This window comes from Trematomus bernacchii, unplaced genomic scaffold, assembly GCF_902827165.1.
Source record: "Trematomus bernacchii unplaced genomic scaffold, fTreBer1.1, whole genome shotgun sequence".
NCBI classification, from domain to species: Eukaryota; Metazoa; Chordata; class Actinopteri; order Perciformes; family Nototheniidae; genus Trematomus; species Trematomus bernacchii.
Genome location: NW_022987669.1, coordinates 493,541 through 514,842, shown reverse-complemented (window position 1 = coordinate 514,842; position 21,302 = coordinate 493,541). Strand labels below are relative to the sequence as shown.

The window sequence follows — 21,302 nt, the reverse complement described above, 5'->3', positions numbered from 1 at the left end:
AGTGTATATCAGTATGTAGTGTCTCTACTTTAAAGAGTCCTCTCCTGCTGATGTTCAGGTGTATATCAGTATGTAGCGTCTCTACTTTAAAGAGTCCTCTCCTGCTGATGTTCAGGTGTATATCAGTATGTAGTGTCTCTACTTTAAAGAGTCCTCTCCTGCTGATGTTTCAGGTGTATATCAGTATGTAGTGTTCTCTACTTTTAAAGAGTCCTCTCCTGCTGATGTTCAGGTGTATATCAGTATGTAGTGTCTCTACTTTAAAGAGTCCTCTCCTGCTGATGTTCAGGTGTATAAAGAAATGTTTACACGACAATAAATCACTATAATAATAATAATAAATTGTATTTTTATAGCACTTTTCTTGACAATCAACTTTTGACAGACTTCAGGTGAGAAGGGGCGTCAGATCCAGTCTTTTAACCTCATAAAGGAGAATATAAATGCAGTTAATGTGCAGAATCAGTGGTATCCATCATATTAAATTCTTAAATCAGCGGGGGGGAACGTCGGGGGCGTCCCAAAACCCGTCAGAAAAGCAGCGTTTTTTCAACTTCTGGAGGCGGAGCTTCCTGATGTTTGAGGCTCCGCACGATGTTCAGATCGACCGCTGTGTGTTTGCTCGGGTCGACTTCCAGACGCTCAGGAACTTTATTTAACTTCCTGTGAACAAGAGGAGAAAATATATCAAAGTCAAACTACTCCAGTCGGACTCAGATGCACTTTTCCTTCTTCATGTGATTTTTTTGTTTTGTTGTTTTTCTTTCCGTTAACCGTCAAGTGGGAACTAAGTATTTTTTTGTACGTTTTTGTGTTTCTCTTATACGATACTGTTACGATTGGCTGTGAATAAGAAAATACGAAGGATTTCTATTTATTAATTTTCTTTGAGGAAGGGGCAGGTAATATAAGATTATTTTCTTCTCCCTGCTCCTTTTCGGGTACGGTGTGTTTATAGAGACATCTTTTGTAAATAATTATTAGACATTAAGTCGTGCATACCATGAACGAGACAAGTAAAAGTCAACTTTATTGTCAATCTTTCAGTTTGTGTGTACAGAGAGATCGAAATACCGTTTCCCACAATCCAGAGGAATAAAAAATACAAATATATATAAAATATGTATACCAATATGTATATCCTACACAATTAACAGACACATGTATACATATGCACACATTACAACCTAAATAAAAGCACAACAATCAATATACAGATGGAGCATCTTATTTCAGACTCCAGCTTACTGCTTCCTGCCTACTAGCTGCCAGTTACCTGCCTAAGACCTGCCAAAGACCAGTATCTGGGAATGTTAAGCCCTCCCACTATTTTCCAAGAGGGCGTTGCCAGATTTTCAATTTCAGGATTTAACCAGGAGATGGTGCTTCATTCACAAAAACAGGAAGACAACTTTCATGGACTTTCAGTTTTGTATAGAAGAGCATTTGAACACATCAATATTTTAGATCAAATAAAGTATATCTAATCTTGTAATTCAATAATATATAGTCTTTATATATTAAATAACTATGGCCAAACTAAGACTTAGTTTTTGAAAAGAGAAAATGCAGATATTATATAAAAAACTAAAGTTAAAATCTTGTTTTTAATGCCCCAAGAGCAATAAAAACACTTGGTAAAATAATCCTGAGTGAGGCTTTCATAAATTGCATTTAGCTGACGCTTTTATCCAAAGCGACTTACTATTTAATAAATTATAAATGATTATTCATAACAAATATGAGTGATGTGTGATTATTATTCATGCAATATACTGATATAGGGCTAAGTAAGCAATCAATCCTGCAAATTAACCCTTAGTTGTTCAATAATTCTGCTCCCACCTAAGGCCAACGTTGCAATATTACAACATTTCCCTAAAAACGTACCAAAACGTAAACATTTTTAAAACTCTTTCATTTCTGCTCCAGAGGCCAGGGGTTAAATTGGGATTTGATATGTGGGGGGGCTCTGTTAGACGCTCGTGAATTGTCAACGGGGGGTGGGGGGGGGGGTGTTGCCGGCCGTAAGCGAACCGGGCCGTTGGCGTCCGGCCGTTCTGTGATTCTCGAGAACTCACAGCTGGCCAGCGGCCCACCGGGATAGGTCCCGACTCTCCCGATGGCCAATCCGTGCATCCCCTGACTGCACGTTGCTGACACACACCGCTGCAAACTCTCTGCACGGAGGAGCCGCGGAGGAAGAGACACACGTTCACTAAGCCGAAAAAACTATATCCGGTCACAGTGATCTGCTATTTTAAAGTAAATTCAACACATATCGACCCTAATATAGCATATATTAAGAATGAGAAAGTGTTAACATCGTTTTTTGTAAACATATGACAATGTGCGAGGGTGATGACATCAGAGCATCGTCCTATGGCTTAGCCCGGGACAGCCCCGGCCCAATTTAACCCCTGCCAGAGGGCTATACAACAACATCTGAAAGGTCAAAAAACAAACAGGGCTAGACAGCCATTTGTAGCATATGGGAGAATGGTGATGTGAACTCAACACGTAGTCACTCAGAGGGGGGTGGTACTAATTATTTTCAAATGCGCATAGGCAATGCTATCTATTTACATGTACTGTAGGCTCTTTCAGTCAAGAATTTGAATTTGAATGGGATGGGAGACGCTCTGCCAACACTGACCCAATCTTCTGCTCCTTACAACCCACTACTCACTGCCTGTGTTTTAACATTCGTACATTTCTGAATGAGCCCTAACATTCCGAGGTTATTCTGTATTTTCTGAGTTCTTGGTCATTTTCCACGGGGGCGTTGGGAGATGGCACATCAGCATAAATACAGCGCTGTGACACCACACCTCAGCAGGAGCCGAGGTAGCGTGCAAAACCATAGGCGGCTACCCTGAGTTAGGAATTTCATGCTTAGTCACACTGCAGATGGCCGTTTCCAATTTAAAATCAGATTGTATCACGCTGCAGCATGCACTTCTTGATTCCAAACTGCTATGAACAGTAAGAAAACCAAAGCAATGCTTTTTGCTCCCAAGTCAGCGTCCTCCTCTTGCCTCTCCATTGACACCCTTGATGGCGTTTCTGTTGAGTTTGTTGATACCTACAAATATCTGGGCTTTTGGTTGGACAGTAATCTGAACTTTAAACACCATATTGAAGTTTTAACAAAGAAATTGAAATTCACTCTTGGCTTCCTTTACAGACTTAAATGTTGTTTTTCAATTTCATCCCGTAAAAGGTTGGTCTCTGGCTTATTCCTGTCCCAGCTGGACTACGGTGATACAACAGGTATTCACTCAGAGGGGGGTAGGTACTAAATGCCACCCATTTACATGTAGGCAAACAAAGTCAAAATCAACATACAGTAGGGGGGTGGGGGATGGTGAACGGTATGTGGGACACTGAAAAGTCTATGTTAAAAGCCTCAGTCACCTTAATTCATGTAATAAAAACATCTCAGGTCAGTAACACTGAAAGCTAAATGTGCAATACCATGTTCAGCTATGTTACTATTTATAATGTTATTAACAGAAGATGTTTTTCTTTATATTGAAGTTAAATGCATCAATCTGGTGCACTTTGAGGTCAAAATTAAGAGATTTATGGATACCGCTGGAAAAAGCTGCAGTACATATGCCGAGCCTGTACGTAGCGCTGTAACTTCCTCCACAAAAGCAGCCTTCTGTTTATTCAACGTGGTGGGGGCCGAGGGAACGGGCAGAGTTTTTCGCCGGTCCAACGTGTGTGAAAGTTTAAATCTTCCTTATTGAGCTTTAAAACAAATGAATACGACTATATATAATAATAAAATAAACACCGGCTGTGTGTTATGCCTGCTGTGTAACGTTAAATTACTCTGTTCTCCGCTTGTAATTATGCCGTTACAAGCTTTCATAGTTGTATTTATCATCTAAATTTGCCGAAACAAGTTTAATATTCTGAAAGCCAAGACTTTGTTTATTTGAAATCAGATGAAAACAAACTGTAACGGACCCTGCCGTGTTATCTATGATTACTATATGCCTTACTGTACATTCATAATTTCAGCCGGAGGGAGGGGTGCGGCGCTGCGGAGGAGCAGATTGCGAGTGAGAGGTGCCTGTCATCTTCCCTTTACAAGCTTCACAAATGTATTTATCGTGTGATTTTGGAAATAAAGTTTCATATTCTGAAAGCCAAGACTTTGTTTATATATTATACGTGGGTAGCTATGACGTCAGAAGGAGTTACCGTAAATTGAGAGCTGCCGTAAAAGTGTTTCTAGGATTTCTAAACGAACTATTACAGCTGTTATAAAGCATTAAATAAAAAGTCATGAAGAGATAAGGAGGAGAAAAGGTTTAAGGAAGTAAGCAAGGAATACAGAATGTCGAAATCCTCTGTTTCACGCGATGTCGAACATTGAAGACAGAGGACGGCGGTTCCCCAATCTACACAGCGGGAGAAAGAAGATCATAAAGCAGATCGGAGGAGACATCACGATCTTCCCACATTAGTGCAATTCACCTATACTTAACCCCAAATAAAAGAACCCAATAAAACAGTTGTTAAATAATAGTGAAGTCACGTTGTAATAATAACTCATCTCTCGGTTGAGTGTTTCTTTTTCTGCTTTGCCTAAAGCCACTGTGTCAAGTGTCTAGTGACTATTTCTCTTAGCGGATGCATGTCAATTTAAATTGAAAAAAAAACTATTTTTTAAATCAATAAAAACATTTTCTAAATCCATAAAAGCATTTCAATTAAGATTGGGAGTCATGTCGTTACTTTGTTGAGAATGAGGCCATGTAATAAACGGGATAATTTGCAGCGACTTGGTCATTGTGGGGAAAAATAACACCCAGGGATCCTGATCGTTTTAATGAAGTTGAATACAGAATATTCATATTTGTCAGTGATTTCATGTCAATTCGGCGAACATAAACATAAATGATCGTGGTGAAGATGATGATTAAATTAGGATTAAAAATCGGGAGAGCTGCATTTCCTCTCGTTCGTTTTTTTTCGACTAAACAACATTATTTTGTTAAATAACAACATGGTGATGTTTTGTAAATGATTACATGTCTTATTTAGCACAGACTATGATCCTATCCGTGACATATGGATCTTAACAAAGATCCGCTATACATTAGTACCAGACATACTGTACATCCAGCTTACTGTATCGAAGTTGATTTCACATGAGCTCCAGTGTGGAACCCCACTGCACCCCCTGGTGGATCAATGATCCATTGCAGCTGGCTTCACAATAATTGCATTTATTTATCACGGGGCGGTATCAAGTCAGACTGGGGGCCGGCTCTTCATCACGAACCTTGCACGGGCCGATCACGGACCGTGCACGAGCCAACCACGACCCTCGCGTTTCAAACTGTCCTAAATAAGACATTGCACACCGTGGTCCCCTCTCGATGTCATCGTACTGTAATACGATGGCTACACGACGGCATTGCGAGGGCTTCACGTAGTCGTGTTGCCTTCCTAAGACAATCGGGCAGCTTCTTGTTTCCTTCGTATTGTCTTTGTGAGGCGAAAAATGCCCGATGGCACTGATGATCACAGGAAGTTAAGACGAAGATGACACGATTTGACAAGATGCCCTCACGCTGGCCTTACAAAATGGACACACGAATTCAACTCGAAAATGAACCTTCGCAAGGTCCTTCGGCAATTTTTGGCATGCAAAAGATTTTTCCACTGCTCACGAAGTTGCTGCCCGAGCCTGAGAAACTCCACCGACGGTCATACGATGGCTTAAGATGCCCTCACGAACGGCCCCGATGTTGTTACGATCAGAGCCGAATTTGAACATTTCCTTTATCGTGTGTCATCTGGTGTCAATTTCGGGACAGTGTGACGCGGGCTTTACAAAATACGTTAAGGATAAGGGCTCATTTCTATGCACTTATTTTATATTTTGTACAGTTGAAAATATTGGTTTTCAACGATACATTTTGGTACTAAAATGATCTGCATTTCTCTCTGATCTTGCACACATTTGAACAGGAATTTGAAATGTACTTTCTTTAATCCTCCCCATCTCTTCGCAGTGTGCTTTCATCACATATTCCTGCAAACATCTACGGGGGAAACCAAAGTGGATTTATGTTCCTGAGAGCGATTGGACATACTGTCTCTGACATCTGGTCATTTGTTACTTCACACCTCCAGAGGAGCTTGATATATACGTCCGGATGTAATTTAACACCAGAGCCGGAATGCAAATATCCCGCCGAGTCATATTTATAGTCTGCACATCATAAATAAATATATATATATATCAGCTCCTATATTCACCTTGTGCTCTCTGTCTCTGCAGCAACATTACAGAAAGATATTACAAGAGATTCAGAGGTGGAAGAAGTACTCAGATCTTTCACTTAATACTAATAAATACTTTGGGTAAGCTCCTGCATTCAAAACCTACTTAAAGTGACAAAAGTATACGTACTTGTTTTGCAGAATCCTAGATATGAAATGACTGGATTATACATGCACAGTGTGTGTGTGTGTGTGTGTGTGTGTGTGTGGTGTGTGTGTGTGTGGTGTGTGTGTGTGTGTGTGTGTGTGTGTGTGTGTGTGTGTGTGTTAGCCCGGGGTCAAAGGTTGCACCCTAATCATGTCCGAATCATGATATCACCCGTCCCCCCCGTCACCTTGCCGTGGAGCAGGAGCAGCTTAGCATTTTTATTGAATGTTTAATTTGAGGGTCTTTACGTGTTTGATGGCCGGCTGAAGGGCAAGGAGCGCGGTCGTAAAAATGGAAATGATGATGATGAAGATGATGAAGATGATGATGAGGAGACAAACGTACCTCCAGGCAAGGAGAGGAAACTGTGTTCTGATAAACTGCAGCTTATTGAGGTCATTGAAGTCTTACCACGTTACACAAAGCATGACATTTCACAACATAGAACGAAAAAGCAGTTTTTTTAATGTTTTGTGAACTGGGTTTGACCTTCAGGGCCACCGTAGAAATACTAATATACCAATAATACTTTTCCACGTTGTGTCATGTGACATGTTGTGCCTACTGTGTGTGAGATACATAATATACTGTGTGTTGTCTCTCTGTGTGTGTGTGTGTGTGTGTGTGTGTGTGTGTGTGTGTGTGTTGTGTGTGTGTGTGTGTGTGTGTGTGTGTGTGTGTGTGTGTGTGTGTGTGTGTTGTGTGTGTGTGTGTGTGTGAATAATAAACAGTGTGTGTCTTCCTGCTGAAGGTTATCTGGTGTTTTGGTCGTTAGCTAGAGAGCGCTATCGTCACTCTGCTGATAAAGTGAATCATGCTCAGTGTTTAATACACAACAGGAACCTGATAACACACACTTCAATGTGTGTGTATCCAAGGCCAAACAAACTCACACACACACACACACACACACACACACACACACACACACAAACCAGCATTAGCACTACTTACCACTACTATCCTCCACATGTAGTTACACACACATTGTGGAAACACTGTTCTGACCGTGTGCACACCCTCACATTACACTATATCAGGGGTCTCCAAACTTACTTCACTGAGGGCCACATACAGAAAAACATTCAAAGGGCTGGACCACTCACTAGAGGTGAGGTTTATTGCCTCATACGTTCAGTTATAAGTCAGCAAAATCAATGAAATGTATAGGAATTATGCTTGATACTTAATAATAAGCAAGACAACAGCCTACATAGGGTTACAATTATTTAGTTAGCAGCTCATTCCTTAAAACAGAAGCCTCAGATTGTTTATAATAAGGGGAAACAGGAAGGGTCTATTTCAAGCTTGTAGTAAATAAGTTATTGAGCTTTTATATTAACTAAGATTTGTTAGAACATTTATTTGACATGGGGTTTATTTACAGAGGGCCGCGGGCCGTAGTTTGGACACCCCTGCACTATATACATATACTGTGTTAAACTAAGTATTATAGAACTAATATACTGATTACTTATTATTGTCTTATACTGAGCATCTCTTCGGGGAAAGTTCTGCTCCAACAAATATACAGTTTGACTGCTCCTTCAACTGTTGTAAAAGTGTGGCACTGATCCACACTATTACAACAGCCTGATCTTTGTCAACGTGTTAAAAAAGAAACATAGTGATTAAAGGTACGATCTTTATTATTTTACAGCCATTTCTTTCCCCGCTAGGTTTTCACATTCATGTGATATGATTGTATTGCACCTCTTATTCAATGATTGACTGAAATCATTCTAACCCTTGAAAGTCCCACATCATTTAACTGATTGCATCTAGATACCTGCCCTCAGTAAACCCTGCTCCCTCCTCCCTTCAGCATTTACAAGAAATGCCCTCTGTTTTTCTAAATGGCACAAAAACGTACAGACTAGTCAGCACTTTGAATTGAAGCTCTCTGTCTCTGTTTGGCTTTGAAATAAACCAACTTTTCACTGTTGAATCCTCATATAAACTTCATCTCAAAGCTGTTTTGCTGTATTGAAGATTGTAGTGTACGGTGCAAGGGATTTATTTTAAGTTCTGATTCACAGAATGGTGTTTCCTGTGGAGCTCTTCCCAGCTTCAGTCTTCCCCTCCATCACAATCCTGTATCCCACAACAGGGACCTGATAACACACACTTCAATGTGTGTGTATCCAAGGCCAAACACACACACACACACACACACACACACACACACACACACACCTCACACACACACACACACACACACACACACACACACACACCACACACACACACACACACACACACACACACACACACACACACACACACACACACACACACACACACACACACACACGCCTGCAGCGAGGTTCTCTTTACGCCTCATTAATATACAAAGTTACTGTTTTTTACATACAGTAGGATTGCAATTTCCATCATTTTCTAGGTTATTTGAAAAATGTCAGAACTGTGAAAAATGTCAATACCAGTTTCAAAAGGTGGTTTATATGTCTTGTTAGTTCAAAACCATAACATATGTTTATTTAAAGGGGACCTATCATGCACAATGCACTTTGTGATGTCTTTTATTCATAAATATGTGTCCCCGGTGCGTCGGGGAACTCACGCAGCGTCAGAAAATAAAACCCTCTCTCTTTTCCTCCGTACCCAAATCTTTTAAAAACAGGGGAACAACGAGCGGATACAGATTTGCTGCCGATCTGACGTCAAATCGGCAGCGGACCCACAGAAAGTTGCAATCAGAAACAATGCCTGACGTGTTTTGGACTTGATCTCGTCTTTGTTTACATTAGCAAGCATCGCTAACACTCAGAGCCAGCGACGTGCAGTCAGGGGAGGCAGGGGAGGCAGAGCCTCACCTGTCATACTCCAATGTAACGGAAAAACAACTAAAGAAAAACTAAATAGTAATAATAATAAAATGTCTCCAGTGATCTGTGTTGTAAGTGTGATTTATGTATGATTCCAATCGCTTTTTATAGTCAAAATCAGCAAATTTGCCGAGCTCCGCTACGGGAGCAATGAGAAGTGAGGCAGGGACGAGTTCTGCCTCTCGTAAGCCCACAGTAACTTGCTGGAGCGCGGGCACTAATTTAGCGCGGCCACTTATTTTGTGAGCGCGCTCAAACCAGTTACTGTGGGGTGAGGTGAGGCACAGATGAGCTCTGCCTCACCTCAGAATGCGTGACCCCACAGAAACTGTCTGGAAAGCGGGTCCTAAGCGCATGCCTGTTACCATCTCACTGTAGGTCACCAATGTAATGTTTGTAGATCCCTTTATTACATTTATCCTCGACATCCATAGTCTCTAAATAACTTATTTCACTTATATATGATATTTAGGCTCGCTGGTCTCATCATACAACGGCAATGAAAAAAGCACCAGGGGAGGCAGCCATAACCTCTGCCGCACTGAAGGGGGCGCACGTGAGCCCACAGGTTCTTGTTGCTACTGTAATTCTACGCAGAGACGGTAGACGTAACAACAAACTAGACTTTTGAAACTACAGGAAGATAAGGAGGACTTTTACAAAAAAGTAATAGAGATTGTTGTCCAGAAGGATAGCATGGACTTCATCTTCAAGTCAAGGTAAGACCACATTGTAATGAAAATGGGATCTTACTTAGAAAGAACAATCCAATATTTAGATTTTGGGTATCCTTTTGTTGAACGGTCTGTTTAAAAATGAATCGAAGCATCAGACTACACTGTAAAACTGTTGCTTTGGTAAAACTTAAAAAATATGTGTCAAGTGATTCCAAGCAATTTTAAGAGTTTAGTCAACTTTTGCAATCTTTGAGTTGGTGAAATGTGACCTGCTCTATCGAAATCAGTCGCATTGACCCGAAGACACATTTTGAGTTGTATACACTGTTGGAAAGAGGAGATTCCTAGCTTTCTAATGATATCAAGATTGTTTTTGTTCTCCAAATATTAAGCAAAATATGTCACATGATGTAATGACTGTCACCGAGTCATCATTTTGAGAAAAAGGCCTTTAAAGTTTCCTCTTCTCTGGAATCCATCGATCTGATTGATTAGCGGAGCAAATGATCAAAATAGTCCGGAGGGGAAATATTTTCGTTTGGATTACTGGTCTGGGGGAAGCTCGCGAGTGTGTGTGTGTGTGTGTGTTTGTGTATTTTTGCGTTTGTGTATATTGTGTTTGTTTCCCGGGGAAAACACTCACGAGAAACACCGGCTGTTGTTATGCCTGCTGTAACGTTAAATTACTCCGTTCTCCGCTTGTAATTATGCCGTTACAAGCTTCAAAGTTGTATTTATCATCTGAATTTGCCGAAACAAGTTTAATATTCTGAAAGCCAAGACTTTGTTTATTTGAAATCAGATGAAAACAAACTGTAACGGACCCTGCCGTGTTATCTATGATTACTATATGCCTTACATTCATAATGTCAGCCGGAGGGAGGGGAAGCCGCGCTACGGAAGAGCAGATTGCGAGCGAGAGGTGCCTGTCATCTTCCCTTCACAAGCTTCACAAATGTATTTATCGTGTGATTTTGTAAATAAAAGTTTCATATTCTGAAAGCCAAGACTTTGTTTATTTAAAATCAAACAAAACACCCGAACCCCGAAAAAATTGTTTTTTACGCAAATCCACGTTTATTTTGAAATGAGCCGTTGCGACTTCCGACTGATTTCGATAGAGCGGGTCACAAATGTACTTTTTTTAGTTTTCCTCTACTCAAGAATGTGTTACTTTGCTAAAACTTAAAAAATATGTGTCAAGTGGTTCCAAGCAATTATAGGAGTTGGGTAAACTCACTAATGTGATTTTTTCTGCATATGAAAAGATGAGATGAGCCTACAATTAAAAGCCCAGATATTAAGTGTAACCAATGCAAATAACAATCTGCTAAGAACCACACGAGAATAAGTAAATTATAAAACACAATTGAGTTGCCGGAACCTATATACGACAAACTCTTCCTGATTTCAATCCAACCCTTTAAATATTTGATAGCATTGAAACATTGCAGATTAAACAAATAAATTAAAAAAGGGAACATTATGGACATGTTAATACATTTTATTAAAATGTGATTATTTCAAAACAGTTGTCATAAAGAGTAACAAGTTTGTTTAAAAGCACAACACATTAACATACATGGAGACACATGGTTATTACTTGATGGTTATAACTGCATCTGGCTCTTGGGCAACGTATCACTTCATGCTGTGCATCACGAGCCTGGTGCACTTCGACCTCTGCTGTTCCCTGTAAATACAAATAAAACACTAAATTGAGTACAAATCAGGACACACCATGTGTTTTCCTCAACAACAAAAATCAAATCCGTCTTGAAAACATAACGAGCCAGTTTACATTAGCTGTTAACAGACGGTAACAGAGGTGCTATTCACATGCATTACAAGGGGTTTAAGCCATCAAAGAAAAGGCTGGTTTGCAAGAAAATGAACCAAATAGTCATGATATTGATATAGTTCATAAAATGTCCAACTACTTCTTTTTAACCCCACCTCATGCTCAGAGATTTATATAAAGTGGCACATGGGTCCTAGAATAAAAAGAACAGACGATTATTTCAACTTTTATCTTGATAAGTGAGAGCGCAGGCCAGTCTACATGAATGCAGGGCAAGGCACGTTTCTGTCCAAAGGTTCCACGATGGAGTCGATAATGTTTTAAAATATCACTTTGAGTGGTGACACTCGTGCTGCATAGTTTACATCTCCATCCCATCTGTGATTCAAAAAATAGAAATGGGTACGTTTACCTGATGCTCATTATATTAGTATGTAAACATAACACGTCTTGAATTAACCTCTGAAACAACAACTAGTCTGACACACTCAAGGGCTTACCTAATGTGAACCTGAAGTCCATAGCAGGAGGCAAAATGTCTTCAAGAGGAGGTGTGACTGTTTTCTGGTGAGGCAAATGAAAGAACAAAATAGTTACATGATGACAATGTAACAATCATTTCAGTAGAATTCATTAAAATATATTTAATTCAATTAATGGAATCAAACATTAAAACACAAGTATCATTTAAAACGGTATTGTATTTATATACATTTATAAGGATGGCATTTATTAAGGATGGTATTGTTAGATACCAGTACAATTCCATGATTCTCTACACAGCAGATCCTAATTACTTCAATACACTCCTTTATCTCGTTTGCATACTGTCTAATATCTACTTTATGTTGTAGTAAATCTGTCACAGTCTGCTTTCTCACTCACCTATTTTCTGCATTAACATTCCTTAGTCACCTGGTAGCCACACCCTGTCTCTCTTTCACTCTGTTACACCCATCAGCTCCAGTAGTATATAGGCCCACTTCACTCTCACCTCAGTGCCAGATCGTACTTTGCAGCATGCCAGTCCTTTCCAGCATTACTTCCCAGATTGCTCTCTCCCGGTTTCCGACCCTGCCTGTCCCTGACCTGCCTGCCTCGCCTGATTCCTGACCCTGCCTGTACCCGGACTATTCTGCCACGCCTGCTCCCTGACCCGGTCTGTACCTGCGACTCCCGTCTTGCCTTCTCCTGGAACCCTCGCCTGTCCCCGACCAGCCCTTTGCCTACTACCTGCCTTTTCGTCTCCTACCAGTTATTGCCTTCAATAAAGCTGGTTACAGACTATCCCTGGTTTCCCCGTGTTTTGCATTTTGGTCCTCAGCTCGTTTGTGACAGAACGATCTGGCCAGAAATGGACCAAGCAAACACCGGGTCTCCTAGAGACCGCTTTGAGAGGGTTGAGGAAGCCATCCAAAGACAGGAGGTCACAATAGCTACCTTAGCTACCGAGACCCACCAGGCAACCTCAACCCAGGAACAAGCGCTGGTTTACCTGGCCTCCCAGATGCAACAGATGGCCGCCACCGTACAACAGCTAGCCGCTAGCATGGCTGCTACCGTCCCTCCGCCTGCAGCTTCCGATGTTCACTCCAGCCTCTGGATCGACTGGATACGCTCCGGAGCCTCGTGTGGGAACTCCGGAACGCTACGCTGGTGAGCCTGAGGGATGCAGTCCTTTTCTCACAAACTGTTCCATATTGTTTTCACTGCAGCCACACACCTTTGCCTCCGAGGCGGCTCGCGTAGCTTTTCACCGTTAATCATTTGACGGGGAAAGCCCGCTTATGGGGTACTGCAGAGTGGGAGCAGCAGACTCCAGCCTGCGCCTCTTTTGCTGCTTTTTCCGCGGAGATGCGGAAGGTGTTCGGTTCCGTTCGTCTGGGTCCCGATGCTGCCGGAGGTCTGCTGAGCTTGAGCCAGGGTTCCGGCACGGTGGTGAATTACGCTATTGACTTCCGCACCAGCAGCCGCCGTAGTAGCTGGAACGAGCCGGCGCAATGTGACGCATATCTGAGAGGCTTAGCGGATTATATGAGAGATGAGCTGGTTTCCTATGATCTCCCTGCTTCCTTGGATGGGTTGATCGAGCTCACCTCTCGGATCGACAGACGAATTCAGACACGAAGAGAAGAGCAACAGACACGAGCGGCGGGCCGCCGCTCGCGACAACAACTTCCGGTTTCCGGGAGATTTCAACTTCCGGTTTCGGCGGAGAATTCCCATCCCTACTCTGACTCACGGTACGGGGAGGTCGAGCCCATGCAAGTGGGTCGTACCAGTCTTAGCTCTGAGGAGAGGGAGTTACGTCGAAGAGGGAATTTATGCCTTTACTGTGGTCAGGCTGGACATTTTGTTTCCCGTTGTCCGGGAAAAGGCAGAGCCCATCAGTAATGGGGAGTATACTGGTGGGCCGAACCTCTGAGCTGATCCCCAATGGAAGACCTTTGTGCCATGCTCGACTTCTCCTGAGAGGCACACCTCAGGCTCTGGCTGTGTTTATCGACTCCGGATCAGATGTCAGCATCATTGATGAGGAGCTCGCACTACAGCTGGGCATTCAACAGATTCAGTTGCCCCAGCCGGTACCGGCTAATGCTTTGGACGGTCACCTGCTGGGAACGGTGACTCACCAGACGACACCGGTCCATATGCTCATGTCGGGGAACCACCATGAGACAATCCAGTTTCATGTGCTACGGTCCCCCAAGATTCCTCTGATTTTGGGTTATCCATGGCTCCGCCGCCACAACCCGAACATTGACTGGTCAACTGGGTCCATCCTAGGGTGGAGTTCTTCCTGTCATCAGGTTTGCCTCAAGCAGGCCGCTGCACCTCAACTATCTGTGGATATTAACCTGGTTCCGGATGTCACAGGGGTTCCGGCGGAGTATTTGGACTTTAAGGAGGTTTTTAGCAAGACTAAGGCAACATCTCTCCCACCTCATCGGCCCTATGACTGTGCTATTGAGCTACATCCGGGCGCAGTCCCACCCAAGGGGCGGTTGTACTCACTTTCGGCACCGGAGAGGAAGTCCATGGAGACGTACGTCAATGACTCTCTGGCTGCGGGAATTATTCGTCCTTCCACGTCACCCGCAGGAGCAGGGTTTTTTTTTGTGGCGAAGAAGGATAAGACCCTGAGACCCTGCATTGACTATCGGGGTCTGAATGACGTCACGGTAAAGAATCGTTATCCCCTGCCACTCATCTCGTCAGCATTCGAGTTACTACAGGGAGCAACAATCTTTACCAAGCTGGATTTACGAAACGCATATCACCTGGTACGAATCCGTGAGGGAGATGAATGGAAGACCGCCTTCAACACCTCTTCAGGACACTACGAGTACCTGGTGATGCCATTTGGACTTACCAACGCCCCTGCAGTTTTCCAAGCGTTGGTGAACGACGTACTCCGGGACATGTTGGATCGTTATGTTTTTGTTTATTTGGACGACATTTTGATTTTTTCAAAGACCCTCAAGGAACACATCCATCACGTCCAGACAGTCCTCCAGAGACTTCTGGAGAACTCGCTGTTTGTCAAGACGGAGAAGTGCGAGTTTCACACTTCTTCGGTCGCCTTTCTTGGCTACATCGTGGGTCAAGGAAGTGTGGAGATGGATCCCTCCAAAGTTTCAGCGGTTACCTCGTGGCGGGTTCCTGATTCCCGGAAGGAGCTGCAGCGTTTCCTAGGATTCGCTAACTTTTACAGACGGTTCATCCGTGGCTACAGTACCGTGGCCGCCCCGCTCACCGCCCTGACCTCGTCTAAGGTAACGTTTAGATGGTCCCATGCAGCAGAGGAGGCTTTTCAGGACCTCAAGCGCCGGTTTACGTCGGCTCCTATCCTACAGGTACCAGACCCTGCTGGTCAGTTGGTGGTGGAGGTGGATGCTTCTGACGTAGGGGTGGGGGCCATCCTGTCACAACGCTCTGGTGAGAATCAGAAGCTCCACCCCTGTGCTTTCTTTTCGAGGAGATTGAGTCCGGCGGAGAGAAACTACGACGTGGGGAACCGGGAGCTTCTAGCAGTCAAGTTGGCGTTGGAGGAGTGGCGACACTGGCTTGAGGGGACAGAACTGCCATTTCAGGTTTGGACCGACCATAAGAACCTGGAATACATCAGGTCGGCACAAAGACTGAATTCCCGGCAAGCCAGGTGGTCGTTATTTTTCACCCGGTTTAATTTTTTCCTCTCCTACCGCCCGGGCTCCCGCAACGTGAAGGCCGACGCTTTGTCCCGGCAGTTCGGGAGGGAGGGAGACACCTGCGGTATCCCGGACACTATTCTTCCTGCTCCTCGAGTGATCGGTGTTCTCGCTTGGGAGATTGAGGAGAGGGTTAAGACTGCGTTGGTGGACCAACCCGGTCCTAGTTCTTGTCCTCTTAACCGTTTGTTTGTGCCTCAGGTTTTGAGGGCTGAGGTGCTTCAGTGGGCTCACAGCTCCAGACTTTCCTGCCACCCTGGGATTCAACGTACCAGAGGGATGGTCTTGCAGCGGTTCTGGTGGGCTACGCTGGAGGCTGACACCCGGGAGTTTGTGAACGCCTGTCCTGTGTGCAATCGGCACAAACCCTCTCACCAAGCGCCAGCTGGCCTCCTTCATCCATTACCGGTTCCACGTCGCCCATGGTCACATATTTCGTTGGACTTTGTGACTGGTCTTCCACCGTCCCACGGACATACTGCCATCTTGACGGTGGTGGATCGGTTCAGTAAAATGGCTCACTTCGTACCCCTGCCTAAGATCCCGTCAGCTAAGGAGACGGCTGAACTTATGCTTCTCCACGTTTTTCGCCTTCACGGACTGGCGACTGATGTGGTTTCCGACCGGGGGCCCCAGTTCACCTCTGTGTTTTGGAGGGAGTTTTGTGAACTGATCGGGGCGACGGTCAGTCTCACCTCCGGTTTCCATCCACAGGCCAATGGTCAGACTGAAAGGAAGAATCAGGAGATGGAGACCACTCTCCGCTGCATGGCTTCCGATCATCCTACGACCTGGTCTAAACAACTCCTGTGGGTGGAGTATGCCCACAACACACTCATCAGTTCCGCTACTGGTCTTTCCCCTTTTCAGTGTGCATACGGGTTTCAACCCCCTTTGTTCTCTGCATTGGAGAAAGAGGTTACCTGTCCGTCTGTCCAGGCCTTCATCAGACGTTGTCGGAGGACTTGGAGGCGGGCTCGAACTACTCTGCTTCAGTCTGCTAACCGGTACGCCACATCAGTGAACCGCCGACGCACCAAGGCACCTGTGTACCAGCTAGGCCAGAGGGTGTGGCTTTCCACTCAAAACATTCCCCTTCGGGTGGAGTCTAAAAAGTTAGCGCCCAGATTTATTGGACCCTTTGAGATCGTCAAGGTCATTAACCCTGCAGCAGTTCGACTGAGTTTGCCCCGGAACATGAAGATCCATCCCACCTTCCACGTGTCTAGGATTAAACCTGTCCGGGAGAGTCCTATGATTCCCGCCGCTCCCCCACCACCACCCCCTAGGATGATCGATGGGGGTCCGACCTATACCCTTCGTCGTATACTTCGTTCCCGACGCAGAGGAAGAGGGGTTCAGTATTTGGTGGACTGGGAGGGCTATGGTCCTGAGGAGAGGCAGTGGATTCCTGCTCGTCACATCCCTCAACCCTCAACTCATCCGGGACTTCCACCTGCGCTACCCGGAGCAGCCTTCTAGGACCCACGTTAAGCCGGGGGGTACTCGTCGGCTACGGACCGGGGGCTTCATCGAGGAGGAGGGGGAGGCGTCTTCAGTCGAGGAGGACGAGGATTTCCAGGAGGGGGAGGCCGAGAGAGCATTCTCAGATGAGTATTAACCTTTCCCATACCCCCACCTTCCACCCGGTGTCTGTAGGTTTTTTGTTGATTTTTTATTTATTTGTTTTTTTCCCCGTAGGTTTGTCTTGGACGTCGGGAGCCGTCCATTAAGGGGGGGGTTCTGTCACAGTCTGCTTTCTCACTCACCTATTTTCTGCATTAACATTCCTTAGTCACCTGGTAGCCACACCCTGTCTCTCTTTCACTCTGTTACACCCATCAGCTCCAGTAGTATATAGGCCCACTTCACTCTCACCTCAGTGCCAGATCGTACTTTGCAGCATGCCAGTCTTTCCAGCATTACTTCCCAGATTGCTCTCCCGGTTCCGACCCTGCCTGTCCCTGACCTGCCTGCCTCGCCTGATTCCTGACCCTGCCTGTACCCGGACTATTCTGCCACGCCTGCTCCCTGACCCGGTCTGTACCTGCGACTCCCGTCTTGCCTTCTCCTGGAACCCTCGCCTGTCCCCGACCAGCCCTTTGCCTACTACCTGCCTTTTCGTCTCCTACCAGTTATTGCCTTCAATAAAGCTGGTTACAGACTATCCCTGGTTTCCCCGTGTTTTGCATTTTGGTCCTCAGCTCGTTTGTGACAAAAACATCTCCTTAATAAAACTGTATTTATTGACATTTCTCGCTCAAGACTGCATTTTACTGTACTACAATGAACACATCTTGCTGACGTTATACATGCATCCTCGCCCAATACACACTTTTACTGAATTGCGCCTGAATGCACCTTAACTGAAGTCACCTCCGTCACTTTCTACTGAGAGCTAACGTTAACTCTCCTGCAGATTCCAACATGAATGTACATCTATAGCGTTGCATAAGCATGAAAAATATAGTTTGCACTTAATTTTGTATAATAACAACTCGATGCTGTAACTGCAGACTATGAGTTTAAATTGGGTACACTAAGATTGTTGAAAGATAATTCATTGCTCACAGTAAAACAAACGGTGAAATACATACAGAGGAATTAATATCAAATAGGCGCATTAGTAACTTACTCTTACATAACCGCTGGGTTATAAAGTAGTAGGGAATAGTTTTAACGGAGGTATTTTACCGCACAACATGCACGGCAGGAGAGCCTCTGAGCCCCGAGGCGCATCACGGTGCCCGGGCCAACGCTTAGAGCGGCATAGGGGAACAGTTTGCGGAGTTGATTCTTAATACGTACTCTTAACTTAACCACTTTTAACAGAATTGCGTTGGTAAGCACTTGATGCAAACTTTGCCCAACAACTTTGCGCGAAGAAATAGACTACATGAGCACGACAGGGCTGAGTCTAACTTTAACAGCAGTAATGGCGCTGGCATGCATTAAAATGTCGATGTTTCGTTCAAAACAGTGAATACAAGAAAAGTAAATAACACTTTCTAGTTAAAAAGCAGTAATTAATAACTCAGGTGGTATGCTTACTTGTTTTACGATGGTTTGAGGAGGATCCAACGCAAACACGTGTCCAACTGCTGAAGAACCGCTGCAAAGAGGAACAGGAAGTCTCACACCGCGGTATTCTCGTTTGAGGGCGTGGCATGACCGTGGCGTTGACAAAAGCATTTTTATTACGTTTTCCAAAACGTATTTTTAAAGAAAGTTCAGAAAATGTGATATTAATTTACAAATTAATGAGTTCTTAAAACATGTTCTCATTGTTGCTTAAGTGTTACTTATTTAAACGCACATTGAAAAAAAACTAATTTAGGGCAAAAAATTGAGTTTTGTTGACCATCGGAACTGTTTTTACAGTGTAAAAAAGCTTTTGAAAATAACCGAATATTTCGATTAAGGTCAAAATATAATATTTGTAAATCTGACTCAGTGAGTCAGTGCCTCACCAGCCATGAACCTCACCGCACGTCACTGCTCAGAGCTAACCTGTACTGGAGAGAGCATGTGTTTAAAAAGCAGGAAATAAAAAAAGGAACTCACCTTGTGATAAACCTGCAAGGGAAAAAGCCTTTGAGCTCCATACTGTTTCAGAAATAATCCTTGATGTGGTTTAAACAGGATGGCGATTTATCACAGCAGAATTTAACTTTATCTCCGGTAGAATTCTGATCAGGCATTAGCTCCGCCTCCTCTTTTATTTTTTTTCAAGCTAAGGACCCAAAATCCTTGTTTCTCTAACAGCTGTAAAAGAGGGGTGTGAGCAGTATGAGGCATGGCTACAACGGCTGATCTGTTTGGTGTTTAAAGCAAAACACTTCACAGACATGTTTTGTATAGGTATGGCCCTACAATATATGTTTCCAATATAGCATGATAGGTCCCCTTTAAATGAGTTTAAAACAGAGAAAAGAGAGGCTGAAAACAGCATGATTATCACTTTATCGATTAATCAGTTAATTCATTGGTGATTTTCTTTTTACAAGCAAAGGTCCTACATTCAAAATGTTACTCAAGTGAAAGTAGAAAAGTATTCTCATCAAAATATAGTGAAAGTAGCGACAGTAAAAGTAGTCGTTGTGCAGATTGGTCCATTTCAGAATAATATATATGATATGTTTTATAATGATTGATCATGAAAGTGTTCTCAAAGCTGGTAAAGGTGCAGCTAGTTTGAATGACTTTGTATACTGCAGGGTAGCTTGTGGATTTACTCCAGGTGGAACTAAAGTCTGATTTAACACTTGATTATATTTCACATCATTCATCCACATCTGTGAAGTAACTAAAGGTACTAAATACATGTAGTGGAGGAAAAGTACACCATTTACCTCTGAACTGTAGTGGAGTAGAAGTACTAAGTAGCATAACATGGAAATACTCAAGTAAAGTACAAGTAGCTCAAAATTGTACTTAAATAAATCTACTTAGTGACTCTACACCTCTGAATATATGTGCTCACTTTGACCAAACATAGTGTTTTAATAGTAAAATGAAGAATATAATGAATCCTGATAGACATGACTAAACAGGTTTCAAAAGGGATTTAGACACTCTGTTATGAAACATATTATTGTCCCAAACGTTATAACATGAGTGCAGAATATTATATTTTACCTTTTATCGTCCTCCTGCGAGTTGTTGCGTTTCTGTTGAGGCGCTATGGGCGGACGTGGGACTTTCTTTGTGACTTTGATTTCACCTTCAGCCTAAAAGAGAGGGAGACAAGTGATTTATTATTCGTAGCGTCTGCAAACAGCCGCCACGCTTTCATTCTGAAAGTTGACTGTGGAGCGTCGGAGCCATACGGAGGATTAACAGTCTGCAGAATCAGCACCTGTGTCTCTTTATAGACTCCATAAAGAAACCCTTCATTAAAGCTCAGAGAACGTCTCGTCCTCGCTGGCAGGAGCAAAGCAATCACAGAATAAATCCATCAGTTAGATTCAACAGAGATCTCTAAAGGATCGCTTTCAAGAGAATAATCAGGTTTTGGTTCATTCAATCAGGGGACACCAAAGAGTGACGCACACAGCTGGGAGACCAGGGGACACTAAAGAGTGACGCACACAGCTGGGAGACCAGGGGACACTAAAGAGTGACGCACACAGCCGGGAGACCAGGGGACACCGAAGAGTGACGCACACAGCCGGGAGACCAGGGGACACTAAAGAGTGATGCACACAGCTGGGAGACCAGGGGACACTAAAGAGTGACGCACACAGCCGGGAGATCAGGGGACACTAAAGAGTGACGCACACAGCCGGGAGACCAGGGGACACTAAA

At 43.7% G+C, this 21,302-nt stretch overlaps 1 protein-coding gene across 1 annotated transcript in view; it reads right to left on the bottom strand.

Annotated features, from left to right (window-relative positions):
• Positions 1 to 320: 320 nt before the first annotated feature.
• The window catches only part of lrrc6 (leucine rich repeat containing 6), a 54,910-nt gene continuing 33,928 nt past the window's right edge, over positions 321 to 21,302 (bottom strand). Inside the window, exons 11-12 of the mRNA XM_034135990.1 lie at positions 20,634 to 20,725; positions 321 to 663 (exon numbers count right to left, since the gene is read on the bottom strand). Of these exons, the coding sequence (XP_033991881.1) occupies positions 531 to 663; positions 20,634 to 20,725 (225 nt within the window). The 3' untranslated portion in view covers positions 321 to 530. The remainder of the gene's footprint in view (positions 664 to 20,633; positions 20,726 to 21,302) is intronic.